The 18,402-nt window shown below is 40.4% G+C and overlaps 2 protein-coding genes and 1 pseudogene across 9 annotated transcripts in view; 2 read left to right on the top strand and 1 right to left on the bottom strand.

Annotated features, from left to right (window-relative positions):
• The window catches only part of SSB (small RNA binding exonuclease protection factor La), a 14,912-nt gene extending 10,804 nt beyond the window's left edge, over window positions 1-4,108 (top strand). For both annotated transcript variants that reach the window (XM_033231182.1, XM_033231183.1), the window contains exons 7-12: window positions 567-638; window positions 940-982; window positions 2,352-2,492; window positions 2,928-3,114; window positions 3,253-3,384; window positions 3,727-4,108. In XM_033231182.1, the coding sequence (XP_033087073.1) occupies window positions 567-638; window positions 940-982; window positions 2,352-2,492; window positions 2,928-3,114; window positions 3,253-3,384; window positions 3,727-3,815 (664 nt within the window). In that variant the 3' untranslated portion in view covers window positions 3,816-4,108. The remainder of the gene's footprint in view (window positions 1-566; window positions 639-939; window positions 983-2,351; window positions 2,493-2,927; window positions 3,115-3,252; window positions 3,385-3,726) is intronic.
• Window positions 3,816-18,402, bottom strand: METTL5 (methyltransferase like 5). 7 transcript variants are annotated; one of them, XM_033231185.1, is made up of 8 exons: window positions 18,282-18,402; window positions 17,902-18,053; window positions 15,381-15,495; window positions 14,514-14,695; window positions 12,326-12,408; window positions 7,265-7,316; window positions 4,507-4,574; window positions 3,816-3,918 (listed from the first exon to the last, which is right to left on the bottom strand). In XM_033231185.1, the coding sequence occupies exons 2-8, from the start codon at window positions 18,008-18,010 to the stop codon at window positions 3,880-3,882; spliced, it is 648 nt and encodes a 215-aa protein (XP_033087076.1). In that variant the 5' UTR covers window positions 18,011-18,053; window positions 18,282-18,402; the 3' UTR covers window positions 3,816-3,879. The 7 variants fall into 7 exon arrangements, with proteins under 7 accessions (XP_033087076.1, XP_033087080.1, XP_033087081.1 ...); XM_033231189.1 differs by having other exon boundaries at window positions 4,507-4,556; window positions 18,282-18,401; XM_033231190.1 differs by having other exon boundaries at window positions 4,507-4,556; window positions 18,196-18,345.
• On the top strand, window positions 8,076-8,154 carry LOC117095562 (annotated as a pseudogene).

The following is an 18,402-nucleotide window of genomic DNA, read 5'->3' as shown; positions in this document are numbered from 1 at the left end:
TTAGAGATGCACTGTGATGGATCACAGTCATAGTGTCAGTCATAGTATCAGTGTTAATTCCTCAAAAATTATTTAACATGGTTTTCATAATTGCTGTTATTCTTAGATCTTGGGGATTTTAGAATTTTCTCCTTTTGTGGAATTAACACTATAGAAAACTGCAATATTATTTGCATGTCTTCTGATACACTTTTTTTCCCTATACATGAATGATCAATGAAAATCAACATGAAATTGCTAATGGATAGGGGGTTTCTTTTTGGGGTCATGAAAATATTCTGAAATTAGTAGTGATGGTTGTACAACTGAATATACTAAAAAAAATTCAAGGTACACTTTAAAATAATGAATTATGTGGCACATGGAATTTTTCCTTAGTAAAGCTGTTATTTAAAACAACATGAGAGAGTAACTTCTTTGGCATATTTTGAATTTTTAGTTGATGATTATGTTGATAGTAAATGTGTGCAACATTTATTGCCATGCCATGTCTTAAGTTATTCAAAACAATCTGCAGTCTTAACTTTGTTCTCGTGAACTTAGCCTCTGTACTGTGTGTTCTTTAGGGATGATTACTTTGCCAAAAAAAATGAAGAAAGAAAACAAAACAAAGTGGAAGCTAAATTAAGAGCTAAACAGTAAGTATGTTGAACTAATCATGACATACTTTGAATTCCTTAATGCTCTGACAGAAATATAGTTGGTGCGCTCTGAAATAGTGGCAGTAGACCTTTCTCTTTGCTAGTGAAACATTGAGATCTTAAGCTGCCTTGACAATTTCGGGGCCAAATTGCATTGCAGTCTAGCATTGGACGATCAAAAAAACCTAAGGACTTCTGACTTTGGTTAAGTAAGTTTAGTGATCCTAACTTTATTAGGACTTAATTTTCTTATATAGTAAATGGAAGTATGTTATAATTATGATATTTTTATTTGTAGAGAGCAAGAAGCAAAACAGAAGTTAGAAGAAGATGCTGAAATGGTAAGTATATATTACTTCTATCTAGTATATCTGTAATTCATAGTTAAATGAATAGCTTTTAAGTCTGAGGACTTTTTCAAGAAAATATGTAAGCAAAGCTATCTATAGTTGTCATTGCACTAAAGCAATATATCAGGTATTATATTGAGGGAAAAGAGAACACTAAGGATAGGAAATAGGTTCTAAAATACGAAAAGGCCGAGTGCAGTGGCCCACGCCTGTATTCCCAGCACTTTAGGAGCCCAAGGTGGGTGGATCACCTGAGGGTGGGAGTTCGAGACCAGCCTGGCCAATATGGTGAAATCCTGCCTCTACTAAAAATACAAAAATTAGCCAGGCGTGGTGGTGTATGCCTGTAATGCCAGCTACTCGGGAGGCTGAGGCAGGAGAATCACTTGAACCCAGGATGCGGAGGTTGCAGTGAACCAAGATCATGCCACTGCACTCCAGCCTGGGTGACAGAGTGAGACCCTGCCTAAAAATAAAAAATATAATAAAACACAGGCAAATATATTTTGAAATACTCAGAAAAAGTTCATTTATGCCTAGAACTTATGAGAAAATGTCCTATAACTTCTAAAGATTCTAATCATAGATTAATACTGACTTTTATTTTTGACTTAAGATACTGATGTGTATTTCCATTTAGAAAGTTACAGGTAAAACTATTTGTTTGGGGAAAATAATAATGACTCTTTAAACAAAAATTTTTTTTCTTTTTTTGAGACAGAGTCTCGCTTTGTCGCCCAGGCTGGAGTGTAGTGGCGCGATCTGGGCTCACTGCAAGCTCCGTCTCCTGGGTTCACCCCATTCTCCTGCTTCAGTCTCCTGAGTAGCTGCGACTACAGGCACTGGGCACTATGCCCAGCTAATTTTTTGTATATTTTTTTTTTAGTAGAGACAGGGTTTTCACCGTGTTAGCCAGGATGGTCTCCATCTCCTGACCTCGTGATCCGCCTACCTCGGCCCTCCAAAGTGCTAGGATTACAGGCATGAGCCACTGCGCCCGGCCTAAAAATTTTTTAAAGTATGATAAATACTGCCTAGAATTATTTTCCAAGATAGTTTAATAATCAGATTTTATGTAGTTTATAACTAAATGCCAGTTGTATAAAAGATCAAATAATATTGAAAGCCATTTTGGGATAAAGGATGACAAAGGAAAACACCAACACTATGAAACTATTTACTTATTATTATTATTTTTTTGAGATGGAGTTTCGCTCTTGCTGCCTAGGCAGGAGAAACTACTTTAAAACAGCATTTTGGTTTCTAGGCTCTTTCTTGTATAGCTATAATGTGGTGTGAGTCATTTATGGTCTGTTCTTGCTCTTAAGAAACTTTTTGATCGCTTTGTATATTTTTATAGAAATCTCTAGAAGAAAAGATTGGATGCTTGCTGAAATTTTCAGGTGATTTAGATGATCAGACCTGTAGAGAAGATTTACACATACTTTTCTCAAATCATGGTGAAATAAAATGGATAGACTTCGTCAGAGGAGCAAAAGAGGTTTGGAAACATTCCTATGCTTTTTAGCAGTCAGTTTGAAAATCTGTAGAAACTTAGACAAAATTAGTAGAAAGCAATTTTAAAAATTGTGTTTATTAAATTAGTTTCTACTTGATCATTTGTTATTGTCACTAGATGTGATGTCTGATATTTTCTGAATTATACTAAATTAGTTTCTACTTGATCATTTACTTTGTTGTTATTGTCACTATATGTGATGTCTGATAGTTTCTGAATTATACTGTGAATAACTGTTCATACTGATTATTGCAGTTTTACTTCTGTAGCATTCCTTTTCTACTGTTCAGTGAAATTCATTCAAACTGGTAAAGGCATGGAAGGTTTGCAGGGTAGAAAAAATTACTTTGAACAAAGAAATTAATTGTGGGACTAAAAAACTAAGGGTATGGCTTTTGTTTTCTGTCTCTGGTATAGGGGATAATACTATTTAAAGAAAAAGCCAAGGAAGCTTTGGGAAAAGCCAAAGATGCAAATAATGGTAACCTACAATTAAGGAACAAAGAAGTGACTTGGGAAGTACTAGAAGGAGAGGTGGAAAAAGAAGCACTGAAAAAAATAATAGAAGACCAACAAGAATCCCTAAACAAATGGAAGTCAAAAGGTCATTTATTCTGATTTTTCTTTAACAGTTTGGTTGTTGAACCCATTTACTTAAGCAAAAACTTTAATCAGTGTTCAAAAACATTGACAAGAGACTTAAAAAAAATTCTTTACAGAGTGCTCAATTGTGTCTCTACAGGTCGTAGATTTAAAGGAAAAGGAAAGGGTAATAAAGCTGCCCAGGCTGGGTCTGGTAAAGGAAAAGTACAGTTTCAGGGCAAGAAAACAAAATTTGCTAGTGATGATGAACATGATGAAAATGGTGCAACTGGTAAGTTTTTTCCTAAGTCCTTTGGTAGTTTCATGAGAAAATTTTTACTTCCATAAATAAATGATTTGCCAGAGAATAGGGATTTGGCTTTTCAACTCCTGGATAAGTGCCATTCTTGGATTATTATGATTTACCTTGGTTATGCTGTTGTATAAGTCAGGGACAGGATATTTGGAAGATGAATCTAGAGGTCAGGTCTGTACTAAGAGAAAAGCCTTTTCTCATTGGTGCAAGGAAGTTGTTGCATCTTTTTCAACAGTATCATTATTAGTAATTGTACTCAGTATTAAAATAGAGCAGTACTTACGTTGAATTTCACAAAAATTAATTGTTACCTTATAGGACCTGTGAAAAGAGCAAGAGAAGAAACAGACAAAGAAGAACCTGCATCCAAACAACAGAAAACAGAAAATGGTGCCGGAGACCAGTAGTTTAGTAAACCAATTTTTTATTCATTTTAAATAGGTTTTAAACTACTTTTGTTTGCAGGGGCTTTTAAAAGGAAAACCGAATTAGGTCCACTTCAATGTCCACCTGTGAGAAAGGAAAATTTTTTTTGTTGTTGTTTAACTTGTCTTTTTGTTATGCAAATGTATAGTTCTGTTTGTGTTATTTCAGATGATTCAAATATCAAAAGGAAGATTCTTCCATTAAATTGCCTTTGTAATATGAGAATGTATTAGTACAAACTAATAAAATATATACTATATGAAAAGAGCAAAAACAGTTTTTTGTTTTTCTTTTTGTACCCAGAGCATTTAATAAAGAACTAGAATATTAGCTGTTGACTATGGGCCCTTCCCACAGGCCATTTATGGTGTCTCCTAGGCTGTCTTTCTATATTTACACAGGAAAGTTGATAACACTAGAAATAATTACTTGTCATAAAGCTTTTCTTTTTTTTTTTTTTTCTTTTTCTTTTTTGAGACTGACTCTCACTCTGTCGCACAGGCTGGAGTGTAGTGGGGCAATCTCAGCTCACTGCAACCTCCGCCTCCTGAGTTCAAGCGATTCCCTTGCCTCAGCCTCCTGAGTAGCTGGGATTACAGGCATGAGCCACCACGTCCAGCCCAGAAAACTTTTCAATACCGAATGTAGACCAGCCAAAATCAAGAGACTTACTGATTTCTTTTTATGAAACTTGTATGATGCTGGCAGGTCATATCGAAGCTCTGTAAAACAAAAGCCACCCAAGGATAAAATTATATTTCCAAGCATTTACCACCCTTGACTAAACAACAACAACAACAACAACAAAAAAAAACTAAGAAAAGTATTAAGTGCTGGTAAACTGAACATTTTAGAACCTTTAACTTATCCAAGTAGTGACTTGCTATATTCCCAGCATTGGCCATGGCAGCTTGGCATTTCTTTTATTATGGCCATTTATACTGAAATTTGAGGTTACAAGTGAAGAGTTTAGAAGGATAAAAAGTGGACCAAAAAGTAAATCCTATGAAAAGGATGGCACCTTTCTATTTTTAATTTCCTAATAGTCTGTAGCTAACTTAATCTCATAATAACCATGCTTATTTCAAAATTTTCTTACCCCGAGTTTAATAATTGTAGTAAGTACCCATTTTCCTCTGAAGCTCTAAAACGAAAACCAGTTTTTCACATTTCTTCCTTCTAAAGAATAATGTAGATTCTCCAAACTCTTTACTACTGATCTATTTTAGAGGGATGACAGTAGTCTACTCCTGTATGTCACAGCTTTCAAGTTTTAATGTGCAATCAAATCACCTGGGGATCTTGTTGAAATGCAGATTCTAATTCAGTAGGTCTGGGTGGAGCCTGAAATTTTTTTTTTTTTTTTTTTTTGAGATGGAGTCTCACTCTGTCGCCCAGGCTGGAGTGCAGTGGCACAATCTGGGCTCACTGCAAGCTCCACCTCCCAGGTTCATGCCATTCTGCCTCAGCCTCCAGAGTAGCTGGGACTACAGGTGCTCGCCACCATGCCTGGCTAATTTTTTTGTATTTTTTAATAGAGACAGGGTTTCACTGTGTTAGCCAGGATGGTCTTGATCTCCTGACCTTGTGATCTGCCCGCCTCAGCCTCCCAAAGTGCTGGGATTACAGGCGTGAGCCACCACGCCCGGCCTGAAATTCTTTATTTCTATCAAGGAAATCCCAGGGATTTTAATGCTGATGGTCTGAGGACCACATTTGGAGGAGCAAGCCTCTGGCTTGGTATACTACTGGGACTGTTCTAAGGTGTTCCATACTGCATATAATACCTAAAACTGGCCGGGTGTGGTGGTTCACGCCTCTAATCCCAGCACTTTGGGAGGCCAAGGCGGGCAGATGAGCTGAGGTGAAGAGTTCGAGAGCAGCCTGGCCAACATGGTGAAACCTCGTTTCTACCAAAAATAATAAATAAATAGCTGGGTGTGGTGGTGCGCCTGTAGTCCCAGCCACTCGTGAAGGCTGAGCCAGGAGAAGAATCCCTTGAACCTAGGAGGTGGAGGTTGCAGTGAGCCAAGACTGTGCTGCTGCACTCCAGCCTGGGCAACAGATGGAGACTCCATCTCAAAAAACAAAAACAAAAACAAAAAACCCCTAAAACTAAGTAATGCAACACTGAAAATAACAGGAAGATGAACAGATGTATATGTTACATTATTATTATGAACAGTAATATATCTAGCTGTATGTTTAACACTACAGTGGCAATTCATTGTTTATTGTGAAAAAACATGTTCCCTTATTGCACTCTTATTTTGGGCTTAGATTATAATTAGCTTCTAGTTATATGCTTTTCCTGTTTTGATGTTTGTGACTATTACCCAATTTAGTAATAAAATGTATCAAACATGATTTACTCATAGTGTTGATATTTAGAAGAAAAAGATAGATGTTATTTGATTCCAGGGGCAATTAGAGAATGGAATTAGAGGCCAGGCTCGGTGGCTCACACCTCTAATCCCAGCACTTTGGGAGGCAGAGGCTGGAGGATCATCTGAGGTCAGGAGTTTAAGACCAGCCTGGCCAGTGTGGTGAAACCCTGTCTCTACTAAAGATAAAAAAATTAGCCAGACATGGTAGTGCACGCCTGTAGTTCCAGCTATTTGGGAGACGGAGGCAAGAGCATCGCTTGAACCCAGAAGGTGGAGGTTGCCACTGCACTCCAACCTAGGTAACAGAGCAAGGCTCTGTCTCCCAAAAAAAAGAAAAAAAAAATGAAATTAGAAAGATTATCTGGGAATAATCTGATAGCATTTTCCATGAATGAATTTCAAACCAAGATCTGACCAAATCCAAGCCCACGTTTTTTTTTTGTTTTGTTTTGTTTTTGTTTTTGTTTTTTGAGACTCTGAGTCTCCTCTGTCATCCAGGCTGAAGAACAGTGGCACAATCTCGGCTCACTGCAACCTCTGCTTCTGGGACTCAAGCAATTCTCCCGCCTCAGTCTCCCAAGTAGCTGAGATTAGAGGTGTGCGCCACCATGCCTGGCTAATTTTTTTGTATTTTTAGTAGAGATGGGGTTTCACCATGTTGGCCATGCTGGTCTCAAACTCTAAGCCTCAGGTGATCTGCCCACCTCGGCCTCCCAAAGTGCTGGGATTACAGGCATGAGCCACCATGCCTGGCCCCAAGCCCGTGTTTTTAGCCATTGTGCTGCTATACAGTGTTCTGCCTGAGGCTGGAGTGACCAAATACCTGAGTGCTATTAGAAATTTTCAGTAAATTGCATAAATTAGGACAGTCTCAAGCTAAGTGATCACTCTGCTTTTACTCCATTTCCAATCTATTACCAATCATGCACATTTTGCCACACTGTAAAGCATACTTTATAGTAGATCTCAGCACCTGCATGAAAGTTTTGGTTGGACGAATGCATGTTGGCTCTTTTGGATATTAGGATTGAGATTTGTCTTACCTGCTATAATATCTATCTTGATTTTCCATTCCGCAGCTTTCTTTTGAACATGCTGAACATAAACAATATGTTGTTATGAGCTGATTTGTAATGATTTTTTAAAATTGCTTTTTACTAATAATTGAGATTGAGTTTTTAAGCTTAAAATTTCATTAGAATCTAGACCCTTATAAAAATTTCAATTGAATGGATAGTAGTCTGAAAATAAGAAATCAATTTCAATATATTTAACAATCTGAACCAAATCATACAATAAATCCAAGTGATAGAAAGCTACTCATGCACCATATAATGCCATTTGGGGTTATCTAGGGACTGCCTATATTTCGGTAGTCCCATAAAATTATAAATGGAGCTGAAAAATTGCTATTGCCTAGTGATGTAGCTATCTTGACATCATAGCACAACACATTACCTTCTTGGTATTTATATATGTTTAGATTAAAAAAATACCATTGTGTTACAGTTACCTGTAGTAGTCAATACAGTAACAGGTTGACAGGTTTGTAGCCTAGGAATGAGAGACTAACCACAGAGCCTCGGTGGTCCACTCTTATGTCTGCACAATGGTGAAATCACCTCAGGATGCATTTCTCAGAATACATTTGTCAGAACATATCCCTGCTGTTAAAGGATGCATGACTATTTCAGAAATCTATCAAAGATGTGTAATGTTCTCATATGGTTTCTGTAGCATTATTTCATTAATATATACAGCTAGCTATCCTAGAAACCATTTGGCAGAGATCTCTGTACACGGGCAATTCAGTTCATGCAGTAAAACTGAGTTTTATAAAATCCATGTTATGCCAAGACTATACTTTCAGGGATCATTTCTATAGTTCGTCACTAGAGAAGTTTCTCTGAAAGTGTAGAGCACCATATCGTGAAAAGGGCGTACTGCCCAAGGTAATTTATAGATTTAATGCTATCCCCATCAAGCTACCACTGACTTTCTTCACAGAATTGGAAAAAACTACTTTACATTTCATATGGAACCAAAAGAGCCCACATAGCCAAGACAATCCTAAGCAAAAAGAACAAAGCTGGAGGCACCACGCTACCTGACTTCAAACGATACAAGGCTACAGTAACCAAAACAGCATGGTACTGGTACCAAAACATATATAGACCAATGGAACAGAACACAGGCCTCAGAAATAACACCACACATCTACAACCATCTGATCTTTGACAAACCTGACAAAAACAAGCAAAGGGAAAAGGATTCCCTATTTAATAAGTGGTGCTGGGAAAACTGGCTAGCCATATGTAGAAAGCTGAAATTGGATCCATTCCTTACACCTTATACAAACATTAACTCAAGATGGATTAAAGACTTAAATGTAAGACCTAAAACCATAAAAGCTCTAGAAGAAAACGTAGGCGATACCATTCAGGACATAGGCATGGGCAAAGATTTCATGACTAAAACATCAAAGGCAATGGCAACAAAAGCCAAAACTGACAAATGGGATCTAAGTAAACTAAAGAGCTTCTGCACAGCAAAAGAAAACTATCATCAGAGTAACCAGGCAACCTACAGAATGGGAGAAAATTTTTGCAATCTATCCATCTGACAAAGGGCTAATATCCAGAATCTACAAAGAACTGAAACAAATTTACAAGAAAAAAAAAACCCCATCAAAAAGTGGGCAAAGGACATGAACAGACACTTCCCAAAAGAAGACATTTAGGCAGCCAACAGACACATGAAAAAAATGCTCATCATCACTGGTCATTAGAGAAATGCAAATCAAAACCACAATGAGATACCATCTCACACCAGTCAGAATGGCGATCATTAAAAAGTCAGGAAACTTGCTGGGCGTGGTGGCTCAAGCCTGTAATCCCAGCACTTTGGGAGGCAGAGACGGGCGGATCACGAGGTCAGGAGATCGAGACCATCCTGGCTAACACGGTGAAACCCCGTCTCTACTAAAAATACAAAAACTAGCCGGGCGAGGTGGCGGGCGCCTGTAGTCCCAGCTACTTGGGAGGCTGAGGCAGGAGAATGGCATAAACCCGGGAGGCGGAGCTTGCAGTGAGCTGAGATCTGGCCACTGCACTCCAGACGGCGACAGAGTGAGACTCCGCCTCAAAAAACAAAAACAAAAACAAAAAAAGTCAGGAAACAACAGATGTTGGGGAGGATGTGGAGAAATAGGAACACTTTTTGTTTTATTTTGTTTTTGAGACGGAGTCTCGCTCTGTCTCCTGGGCTGGAGTGCAGTGGCTGGATCTCAGCTCACTGCAAGCTCCGCCTCCCAGGTTCACGCCATTCTCCTGCCTCAGCCTCCCAAGTAGCTGGGACTACAGGCGCCCGCCACCTCGCCCGGCTAGTTTTTTGTATTTTTTAGTAGAGACGGGGTTTCACCGTGTTAGCCAGGATGGTCTCGATCTCCTGACCTCGTGATCCACCCGTCTCGGCCTCCCAAAGTGCTGGGATTACAGGCTTGAGCCACCGCGCCCGGCCAGGAACACTTTTACAGTGTTGGTGGGAGTGTAAATTAGTTCAACCATTGTGGAAGACAGTGTGGCTATTCCTCAAGGATCTAGAACTACAAATATCATTTGACCCAGCAATCCCATTACTGGGTATACACCCAAAGGGTTATAAATCATGCTACCATAAAGACACATGCACATGTATGTTTACTGCGACACTATTCACAATAACAAAGACTTGGAACCAACCCAAATGTCCATCAATAATAGACTGGATAAAGAAAGTGTGGCACATACACACCATGGAATACTATGCAGCCATAAAAAAGGATGAGTTCGTGTCCTTTCCAGGGACATGGATGAAGCTGGAAACCACCATTCTCAGCAAACTATCACAAGGACAGAAAACCAAACACCACGTGTTCTCACTCATAAGTGGGAGTTGAACAATGAGAACACATGGACACAGGGAGGGGAACATCACACACCAGGGCCTGCTAGGGGTGGGGTGCTGGAGGAGAGAGAGCATTAGGAGAAATAACTAATGTAAATGACGAGTTGATGGGTGCAGCAAACCAACATGGCACATGTATCCCTATGTAACCTGCATGTTATGCACATGTTCCCCAGAACTTAAAGTATAATTTTAAAACAAATTCATGTTATGCCAAGCTGTGCAGAAAAGAGTTCACAGCAGGCCTGGCTGCTTATCCTTAGAAAGGCCTGCTTACAAGTTTGGCCCTTGGCTGGAGATTGGGAACTTAGATTTTGGGAAGGTTCCCACTCCCTACTCCCTTAATAATAGTGTCTCACTGTGCCTAACACTGTTTATGCTGAACACCTGTTTTCCTACTGGGAGTCTAGAATTTGGGTATGTGTCAGAAAGGGAATTGCCTACATGATCAGTCCCTAATAAAAGCCCTGAGCACTGAGTCTCCAATGAGCTTCCCTGGTTGGCAGTGTTTCGCGTGTGTTATCAATAATTCATGCTGGGAAAATTAAGTGTGTCCTGTGTTATTCCACTGGCAGAAGACTCGGGAAGCTTGCCCCTGGTTTCCCCCATTCTCTGCCTAATGGACCTTTCTCTTTGCTGATTTTGCTCTATATTTTCACTGTAATACATCATAGCCATGAATAAGACTATATGCTGAGTCCTATGAGATTTCCTGGTGAATCATCAAACCTGAGGGTGTTCTTGGGGACACACGTTTGGATACCAATGTTTAACTGGTGTTTGCTTTCATATATAGTGAGGATTTATTTACTAGCTATGTTGTGTCCTGTTGCTTGCCTACATGTACCACTACTTATTGTTAGCAGTATAGTTCTTTTTAGCTGTTATATTTTATGCTTTTTAAAAGGTTATCAGATTACCATGTAACTAAAATGTATTATTTCCAACTGAGTTCTTATACACTGTAATTACATGAATTAACTATTTTTCCTACAAAATCACTTTAAAATCTTTGAATATATGTATGATTTAAATAATAGTAGCTAGCACATAGCAATTACACATGTCAGACACTGATCTAGTGCTTTGTAAATATTAACTCATGTAATCCTCACAATTCTTATGAATTATTGGGTACTCTTAGTCCCTTACACTTACAGTACAGGTGAGGATAGTACAGATGACAAAAGCTCAATTACCTTGATGATGAAGCTCAATTACCTTGACCAAGATAATGCTGGGAAGCAGCAGAGCTTGGATCTGAACCCAGAAAGTCTGGTCTGGCTTCAGAATCTCCGTTCCTAACCACCATGTTATACTGACACTAAAAAAATGTACTGCCCTTCCCTCCAGTTTCCTGGAATACAACTTATACACCTCTCCGTGTGTTACATGCTGCAAAAGTAATAATAGAATAGCTGATTTCTTTTTTTTTTTTTTTTTTTGAGACGGAGTCTCGCTCTGTCACCTGGACTGGAGTGCAGTGGCCAGATCTCAGCTCACTGCAAGCTCCGCCTCCCGGGTTTACGCCATTCTCCTGCCTCAGCCTCCCAAGTAGCTGGGACTACAGGCGCCCGCCACCTCGCCCGGCTAGTTTTTGTATTTTTAGTAGAGACGGGGTTTCACCGTGTTAGCCAGGATGGTCTCGATCTCCTGACCTCGTGATCCGCCCGTCTCGGCCTCCCAAAGTGCTGGGATTACAGGCTTGAGCCACTGCGCCCGGCCAGAATAGCTGATTTCTGAACTCAGATCTGTTTAGCTCCAGGCTCAGTGTTCTGAAAACCTGGCCTTATTGCCTCCCTTAAGTACATCAGGCCACACGGGGACAATGGGACAAAAGGGATCAACTAAGACTTACTCAGAGAAACCAAAACATACCATAATCCTAGTTATAACACACTTCTCTATTCCTAAGTTATAGTCTCTCTTCTGGCAACAGTTCCTGTCTGAAAAAATCTTTGAGGAAAGAAGTCTTATAGCCTGGAAAAAAGCCAATCAGATGCTAGCTGGTTAAGCAGAAAATTTAGTTCCTAAGTTTAAGATTTCAAAAAGGTCAGGAGAAATAGATATTGTGGTATCTAGTATTCACATTAAATCCAAAAAACACTGTCATGAATTTAAAAATAAATGCCACAGAATATCAGATGATTTGAACTTACTTCTCTAGTTGAGGATTTGTGTAAGGAATATACTGCTGTTCTTGCCATTTCCAAAGCAGTCTTTAGAAAAGCCATATCTGTCCCTGTGAAGAGTAGAAAAAAACCTCCTATTTACCTCTTATCAAAATAGAAGATTAAGTTACTAGGATTTAGAAACATTTTCTTCCAAACTTCAAAATAGCCACCTTGAAATCTTTCAGCAATAAGGGTACAAATAAACTATCAAAATATTATTATTATTATTATTTTTTGAGACGGAGTCTCGCTCTGTAGCCCAGGCTGGAGTGTAGTGGCTGGATCTTGCAGTGAGCTGGATCTCAGCTCACTGCAAGCTCCGCCTCCCGGGTTTACACCGTTCTCCTGCCTCAGCCTCCCGAGTAGCTGGGACTACAGGCGCCCGCCACCACGCCTGGCTAGTTTTTTGTATTTTTTAGTAGAGACAGGGTTTCACTGTATTAGCCAGGATGGTCTCGATCTCCTGACCTTGTGATCCGCCCGTCTCGGCCTCTCAAAGTGCTGGGATTACAGGCTTGAACCACCACGCCCGGCCTCAAAATATTATTTTAAGGTTGGTAGACTAAAACCAGAATTTCACTGTCTTGGTTAAATAAGGATCAAGTAAAAAATTTAGTATTATATTCCAACATTAATGACTTTCAAAAAGGGGAGAAGGAAACGCGTAGAGTAGTATTCAGAACCTCTTGGTGGGGTCAGGGTACTTTTTAAACTATGCATGTTTTTTCCTACCCTCACTGACTTCCTAACCTCCTTGCCCACAGTACCCACAACATTAATAGCCACAGTGAGTCACTGTTACTGATGGGCACATGTAGAAACCCTTGGGTTTGTTAAGACATTAAAAAACAGGTTCTATAAGTATAAAATTCTTTATATGTTTCATATTCATTCATAAGGGTTAGGCAAATTATTCCTGAAAGCAAATGGGAGATACACAGTAAATGACATGACTATCTTTGTTTACTTAATACAAATCTGTAAAAACAAAAGTTGAAAAACTCAATTTCTTAGCCATGCATTAAACAAATTGAAATTTAAATTATAAGAATTACACAGGGCCGGGTGCAGTGGCTCAAGCCTGTAATCCCAGCACTTTGGGAGGCCGAGACAGGCGGATCACGAGGTCAGGAGTTCGAGACCATCCTGGCTAACACGGTGAAACCGCGTCTCTACTAAAAAATACAAAAAGCTAGCTGGGCGAGGTGGCTGGTGCCTGTAGTCCCAGCTACTTGGGAGGCTGAGGCAGGAGAATGGCGTAAACCCGGGAGGCGGAGCTTGCAGTGAGCTGAGATCCGGCCACTGCACTCTAGCCCGGGCGACAGCGAGACACCGTCTAAAAAAAAAAAAAAAAAAAAAGAATTACACAGGTAAGAGATTGGTTTACTTAATGAAGAGTAATAAAATCACTTAGCCTTGGTTTATTTAATGAAGAGTGATAAAATCACTTAGCCCAAACAGTCAGTGATAAAAAGCGTTTTTATTTTTGTTTTATTTTTTCTAGACAGGGTCTTGCTGTTACCAAGGCTGAAGTGCAGTGGCACATTCAGAGCTCATGGCAGCCTTCAATACCTGAGCTTAGGTGATCCTCCCACCTCAGCCTTCGGAGTAGCTAGGACTATAGGCACACCAATGCACTTGGCAAATTAAAATTTGTGTGTGTGTGTGTGTGTGTGTAGAGGCAGGGTCTAACTATGTTGCCTAGGATGGCTACCAACTCCTGGCCCCAAAAGATCCTTCTGTATCAGCCTCCCAAAGCACTGGGATTACATGCCTGAGCCACTGTGCCTGACCTTAAAAATAGCTTTAAAATCTTTTCTAGGCCGGGCACGGTGGCTCAAGCCTGTAATCCCAGCACTTTGGGAGGCCGAGATGGGCGGATCACAAGGTCAGGAGATCGAGACCGTCCTGGCTAACACGGTGAAACCCCGTCTCTACTAAAAAATACAAAAAAACTAGCCGGGCGAGGTGGCGGGCGCCTGTAGTCCCAGCTACTTGGGAGGCTGAGGCAGGAGAATGGCGGGAACCCGGGAGGCGGAGCTTGCAGTGAGCTGAGATCTGGCCACTGCACTCCAGCCTGGGTGACAGAGCGAGACTCCATATCAAAAAAAAAAAAAAAAAAAAAAAAATCTTTTCTATAAATATACCAATATACCCGATTCTTGTTACAAACCTTTATTGTTTTTGGTCCCAAAGGGAGGATTCATAATCACTGTATCGAATGACTTGGACATTCTGTTAGAAAATACGCACACATCACATTGAACCATGTCAATATTTGTTAACTCAAACTCTTCCACATTCCTATTAAATATTTCCAATGCATCTTCATCTATGTCAAATCCAACACACAACCTATAAATACAAAACACACACAAAGAGTGGCAATTTATAGCTCCCACAGAAAAACAAAACCAAAATTAGCTTTTTTCTTTTTAACCATATATCTTTCTAACCCAATTAGCAAAGTAAGAGTGTTTTCTTCTTCTTCTTCTTTTTTTCTTTTTTCTTTTTTCAGACAGGATCTTGCTGTGCTACCCAGGTGAGTGTAGTGATGCCATCTTGCACTGCAGCCTCAACCTCCCAGGCTCAAGCAATCCTCCCACCTCAGCCTCCCAAGTAGCTGGGACCACATCCAGCTAATTTTTGTATTTTTGTAGACATGGGGTTCCACCATGTTGCCCAGGCTGGTCTCAAACTCCTGGGCTCAAGTAATTTGCCCACTTTGGCCTCCCAAAGTGCTGGGATTACAGGCGTGAGCCACTGTGCCTGGTCAGGTGTTGCTTTTCAATAGCATAATTTCCAAACCTGGCAGGGGTTGGAAACTCAGGTTTGTATAAAAGGAACTGCTGCTTTTACCATTTTAATTTATTTTTTGTAGTTTGTTTAGATCTTCTGCCGGTTCAAAATGTATTCAGTATCAGATTTATGCTCCCTATATCTCATTCTGTGGAGTCTCATAAATATAATTCAGTTAATCCCATTGATGCTCCTTATTAAAGCCACCCAATACCCAAATAGCATATATTGCATTACGTACCCTGCTCCTAACATTGCAGTTCCAATGCTAAGTACTCCACAACCACATCCTAGATCTGCAACGACTTTATTTTCAATGTCATCATACGTGTTATGGATTGTATAGAGCATACATGCTAAAAAATAAAAAAAAAATTAGAGAATAAGCAAGCTGATGACTAAAATCTTATTTGTGCATTACTCAGTCTTCCCCTAAATGCCATTCCAGATTTTTTTTTTTAAAAGATAAGGTGTAATAATTTGGTATGTAGTAAGAGGCAGCATAAAGGAGGCTAATACCCACCAGTGGTTCTCAAAAAATAGTCTCTGCTAGCAATGTCAAGAATGACAAAACTGTGATCCGTCTCTGATGTAAAATGAGAAAAAGAAGTCAAAATGTTTAGTTTTTCCTCAGCTTGTTAAGAACATTGCCATACACTCATATAGGTTCTTTCTTTGATGCTGAAATATTTTTACGAAAGAACATTAAGAGTAAATAGGTTTTAAAAAATCCTTTCTTGTCAACATAAATTTAGCAACTCTGTATCAGTTTCCTAAATTGTTTTGAAATTTTACTTATCTGTGAAATCTATAAGACTAGAAACCACTATCAAACAAGCATTAGCATCACAAAGACACAAAACCTTTTTTTTTTTTTTAAACACAGACAGGTTCTCACTATATTGCCACGCTGGTCTCGAACTCCAGGGCTCAAGCGATTTTTCCCACCCCAGCCTCCCAAAGTGTTGGGATTACAGACATAAGCCACTGCACCCAACCACAGAACTTTGTTGTAGCAAGTTTGTCACCAGAACACAAGCACCATAAGCTCTGCAATGTAGCCTTTAGACACATAAACTCATGGTCTACAGACATATATATATTCATAATCTACAAATGAGACCTGATAATAGAACTACTGGGTGTTAGATATACTTAAGGTTAAACATGAATACCACCACCACTGATATTTCCCTGAAGATATCTGAACCCAGCAAGGACTGCTGGCCATTGGTACCCGAGGATCCAGAGGTTTTTTTGTTGTTTTTTTCAGAGATGGGGTCTATCTCTTATCACCCAGGCTGGGGTGCAGTGGTGGGATCAGAGCTCACTGCAGCCTGAAACTCCAGGGCTCAAGCAATTCTCCTGCCTTAGTAACAGCAGCTGGGAGTATAGGCGCATACTACTACACCCGGCTAATTTATTTATTTATTTTTTAAGAGCCAGGGTCTCACTGTGTTGCCCAGGCTGATCTTGAACTCCTGGCCTCAAGTCATTCTCTTGCCTTGGTTTCCCAAAGTGCTGGGATTATAGGGGTGAGCCACCATACTTGGCCAGATTGTTAATATTTTTTAAATTGGATTCCACTAAAAAAACCTACAGTCAGAAGACTAGTAAGTCATTATTTGAGAAAACTGGTCTTAACCTAGACACAGTAGTTTTGTGTGAATTTTTGGTTGGAATCATGACAGTATCTTGGAGTTAAGTGTAAATACACATGTGTCCTCCTTGACTTTTGCTGGCAGCTTAGAAACAACTATTTTGGAACTGGAAAAAACTCCTCTTTGCAGGTACTCTCAGAAAATTAATTTTCCTAAGGGGCCAGGCTCAGAGGCTCATGCCTGTAATCTCAGCACTTCTTGAGGCCAAGGTGGGAGGATCACTTCAGCCAAGGAGTTTGAGACCATCTTGGGCAACATAGCAAGACCCTGTCTCTACAAAAAATAAAAAATATTAGCCAGCGTGATGGTGCATGCCTGTAGTCCCAGCTACTCAGGAGGCTTAGGTAGGAGGATCACTTGAGTCCTGGAGGTCAAGGCTGCAGTTCCGTTGATCATGCCACTGCACTTTAGCCTGAGTGACAGAGTGAGACCCCCATCTCAAAAAATAATAATAAATTTTTTTCCCCTAAGGCTTCCCAATGACTTCGGTAACATAAATATATGTTTTCCTGTATTCTCTCTTGTACTCCCAGTATCAACGTCTGGCATGAAGCAACAATACTAATACTCAGAAAATCTGTTAAAATTAATATGCATGCTCATCTTTATACAGCACATACTCTGATTTTGTTAAACTATCCTTCCACTATCAACTCTGGTATTCATTTCTAGGGCAGAGTATAGCACAAGAATCCTTGCCTACGCAATTAGTAGCAATAGGAAATTGACCCTTATTTAGTAAATGTTTACTGAGCTCCTAAATAGTACCAGCGACTCTTCTAGGCACTGGGAATTCAAGTATGAACGAGACTAACAAATTCCTTGTCCTCAAAGAGATTATAATGTCAGAAGAGAAAAAAACACATTAAAAACACTGTTTGGCAGTGTTAAGGGATATGCAGAAAACCAGACAGTAAAACGATAGCGAGTGTGTGTCTGGAGGGCGTGCCGTGAGCTGCAGTGTCAAGGAAGACCTAACTAGGTGATCTTTGGGCAAAATTTCTCTAGACATTATCTGTATCCAAATAACTGTTCTATTTTTATCACAGAGTAGACTGGACTAACGCCGAAAGCAGGGGCGTGGTGAACCAGCCGCCCTACCTGCAATGTGCGGCCTGGTAGGATACTGTTCTAGAAGTAGCTTGGGCTTTTCGAATCCATCCACTTGTTGCAGGCGACTCTCTAGTTCCTTAAGCCTTAATTTCTTCATTTTGTTTTAAAGTATGGACTCGTAGGGTTTGAAGGCACAGGATCTGCGGAGAAATCTATTGAACTGGGATCTTGTTTCTTCCCTACCCCCAACCTTCTCCCCCTTTTCAGCACTGCTGGCCGGACCCGAAGACGCGCCCTAAGGAGACGCCGGGACGCAGGGCACGGGACGAGCCTCTGACCCACCTCCCAGGTAACCCACACCACCCCAGGAGACGGCGGCGGCGCGTGGCTGGAGCAGCCCCAGGATCCCTCGCGCCACGACAACACACCTCTTGGGCCGACCTGCACCTCGGCCGGGGCCGGAAGCGCCAGCCCGCACGCGCGCACGCGTTCGCCGCCCAGCGGCCCGGCGCCGAGCTGCAACTTTTGTCCGGAGCCGGGGTTCAGCTG

Source organism: Trachypithecus francoisi, unplaced genomic scaffold, assembly GCF_009764315.1.
Source record: "Trachypithecus francoisi isolate TF-2019V2 unplaced genomic scaffold, Tfra_2.0 Lachesis_group13, whole genome shotgun sequence".
NCBI lineage: Eukaryota > Metazoa > Chordata > Mammalia > Primates > Cercopithecidae > Trachypithecus > Trachypithecus francoisi.
The sequence above is the reverse complement of the archived record's forward strand: the minus strand, read 5'-3'. Positions and strand labels throughout refer to the sequence as shown.

Excerpts from the sequence above, each read along its gene's own strand:
- METTL5 (XM_033231185.1), bottom strand. The coding sequence starts at position 18,010 with ATGAAGAAATTAAGGCTTAAGGAACTAGAGAGTCGCCTGCAACAAGTG. Across the intron at positions 12,409-14,513 it reads TGGGACCAAAAACAATAAAG|GGACAGATATGGCTTTTCTA; the intron begins GTTTGTAACAAG and ends TACTCTTCACAG. Across the intron at positions 7,317-12,325 it reads ACAAATCCTCAACTAGAGAA|CATGTTCAAAAGAAAGCTGC; the intron begins GTAAGTTCAAAT and ends GTTTATGTTCAG.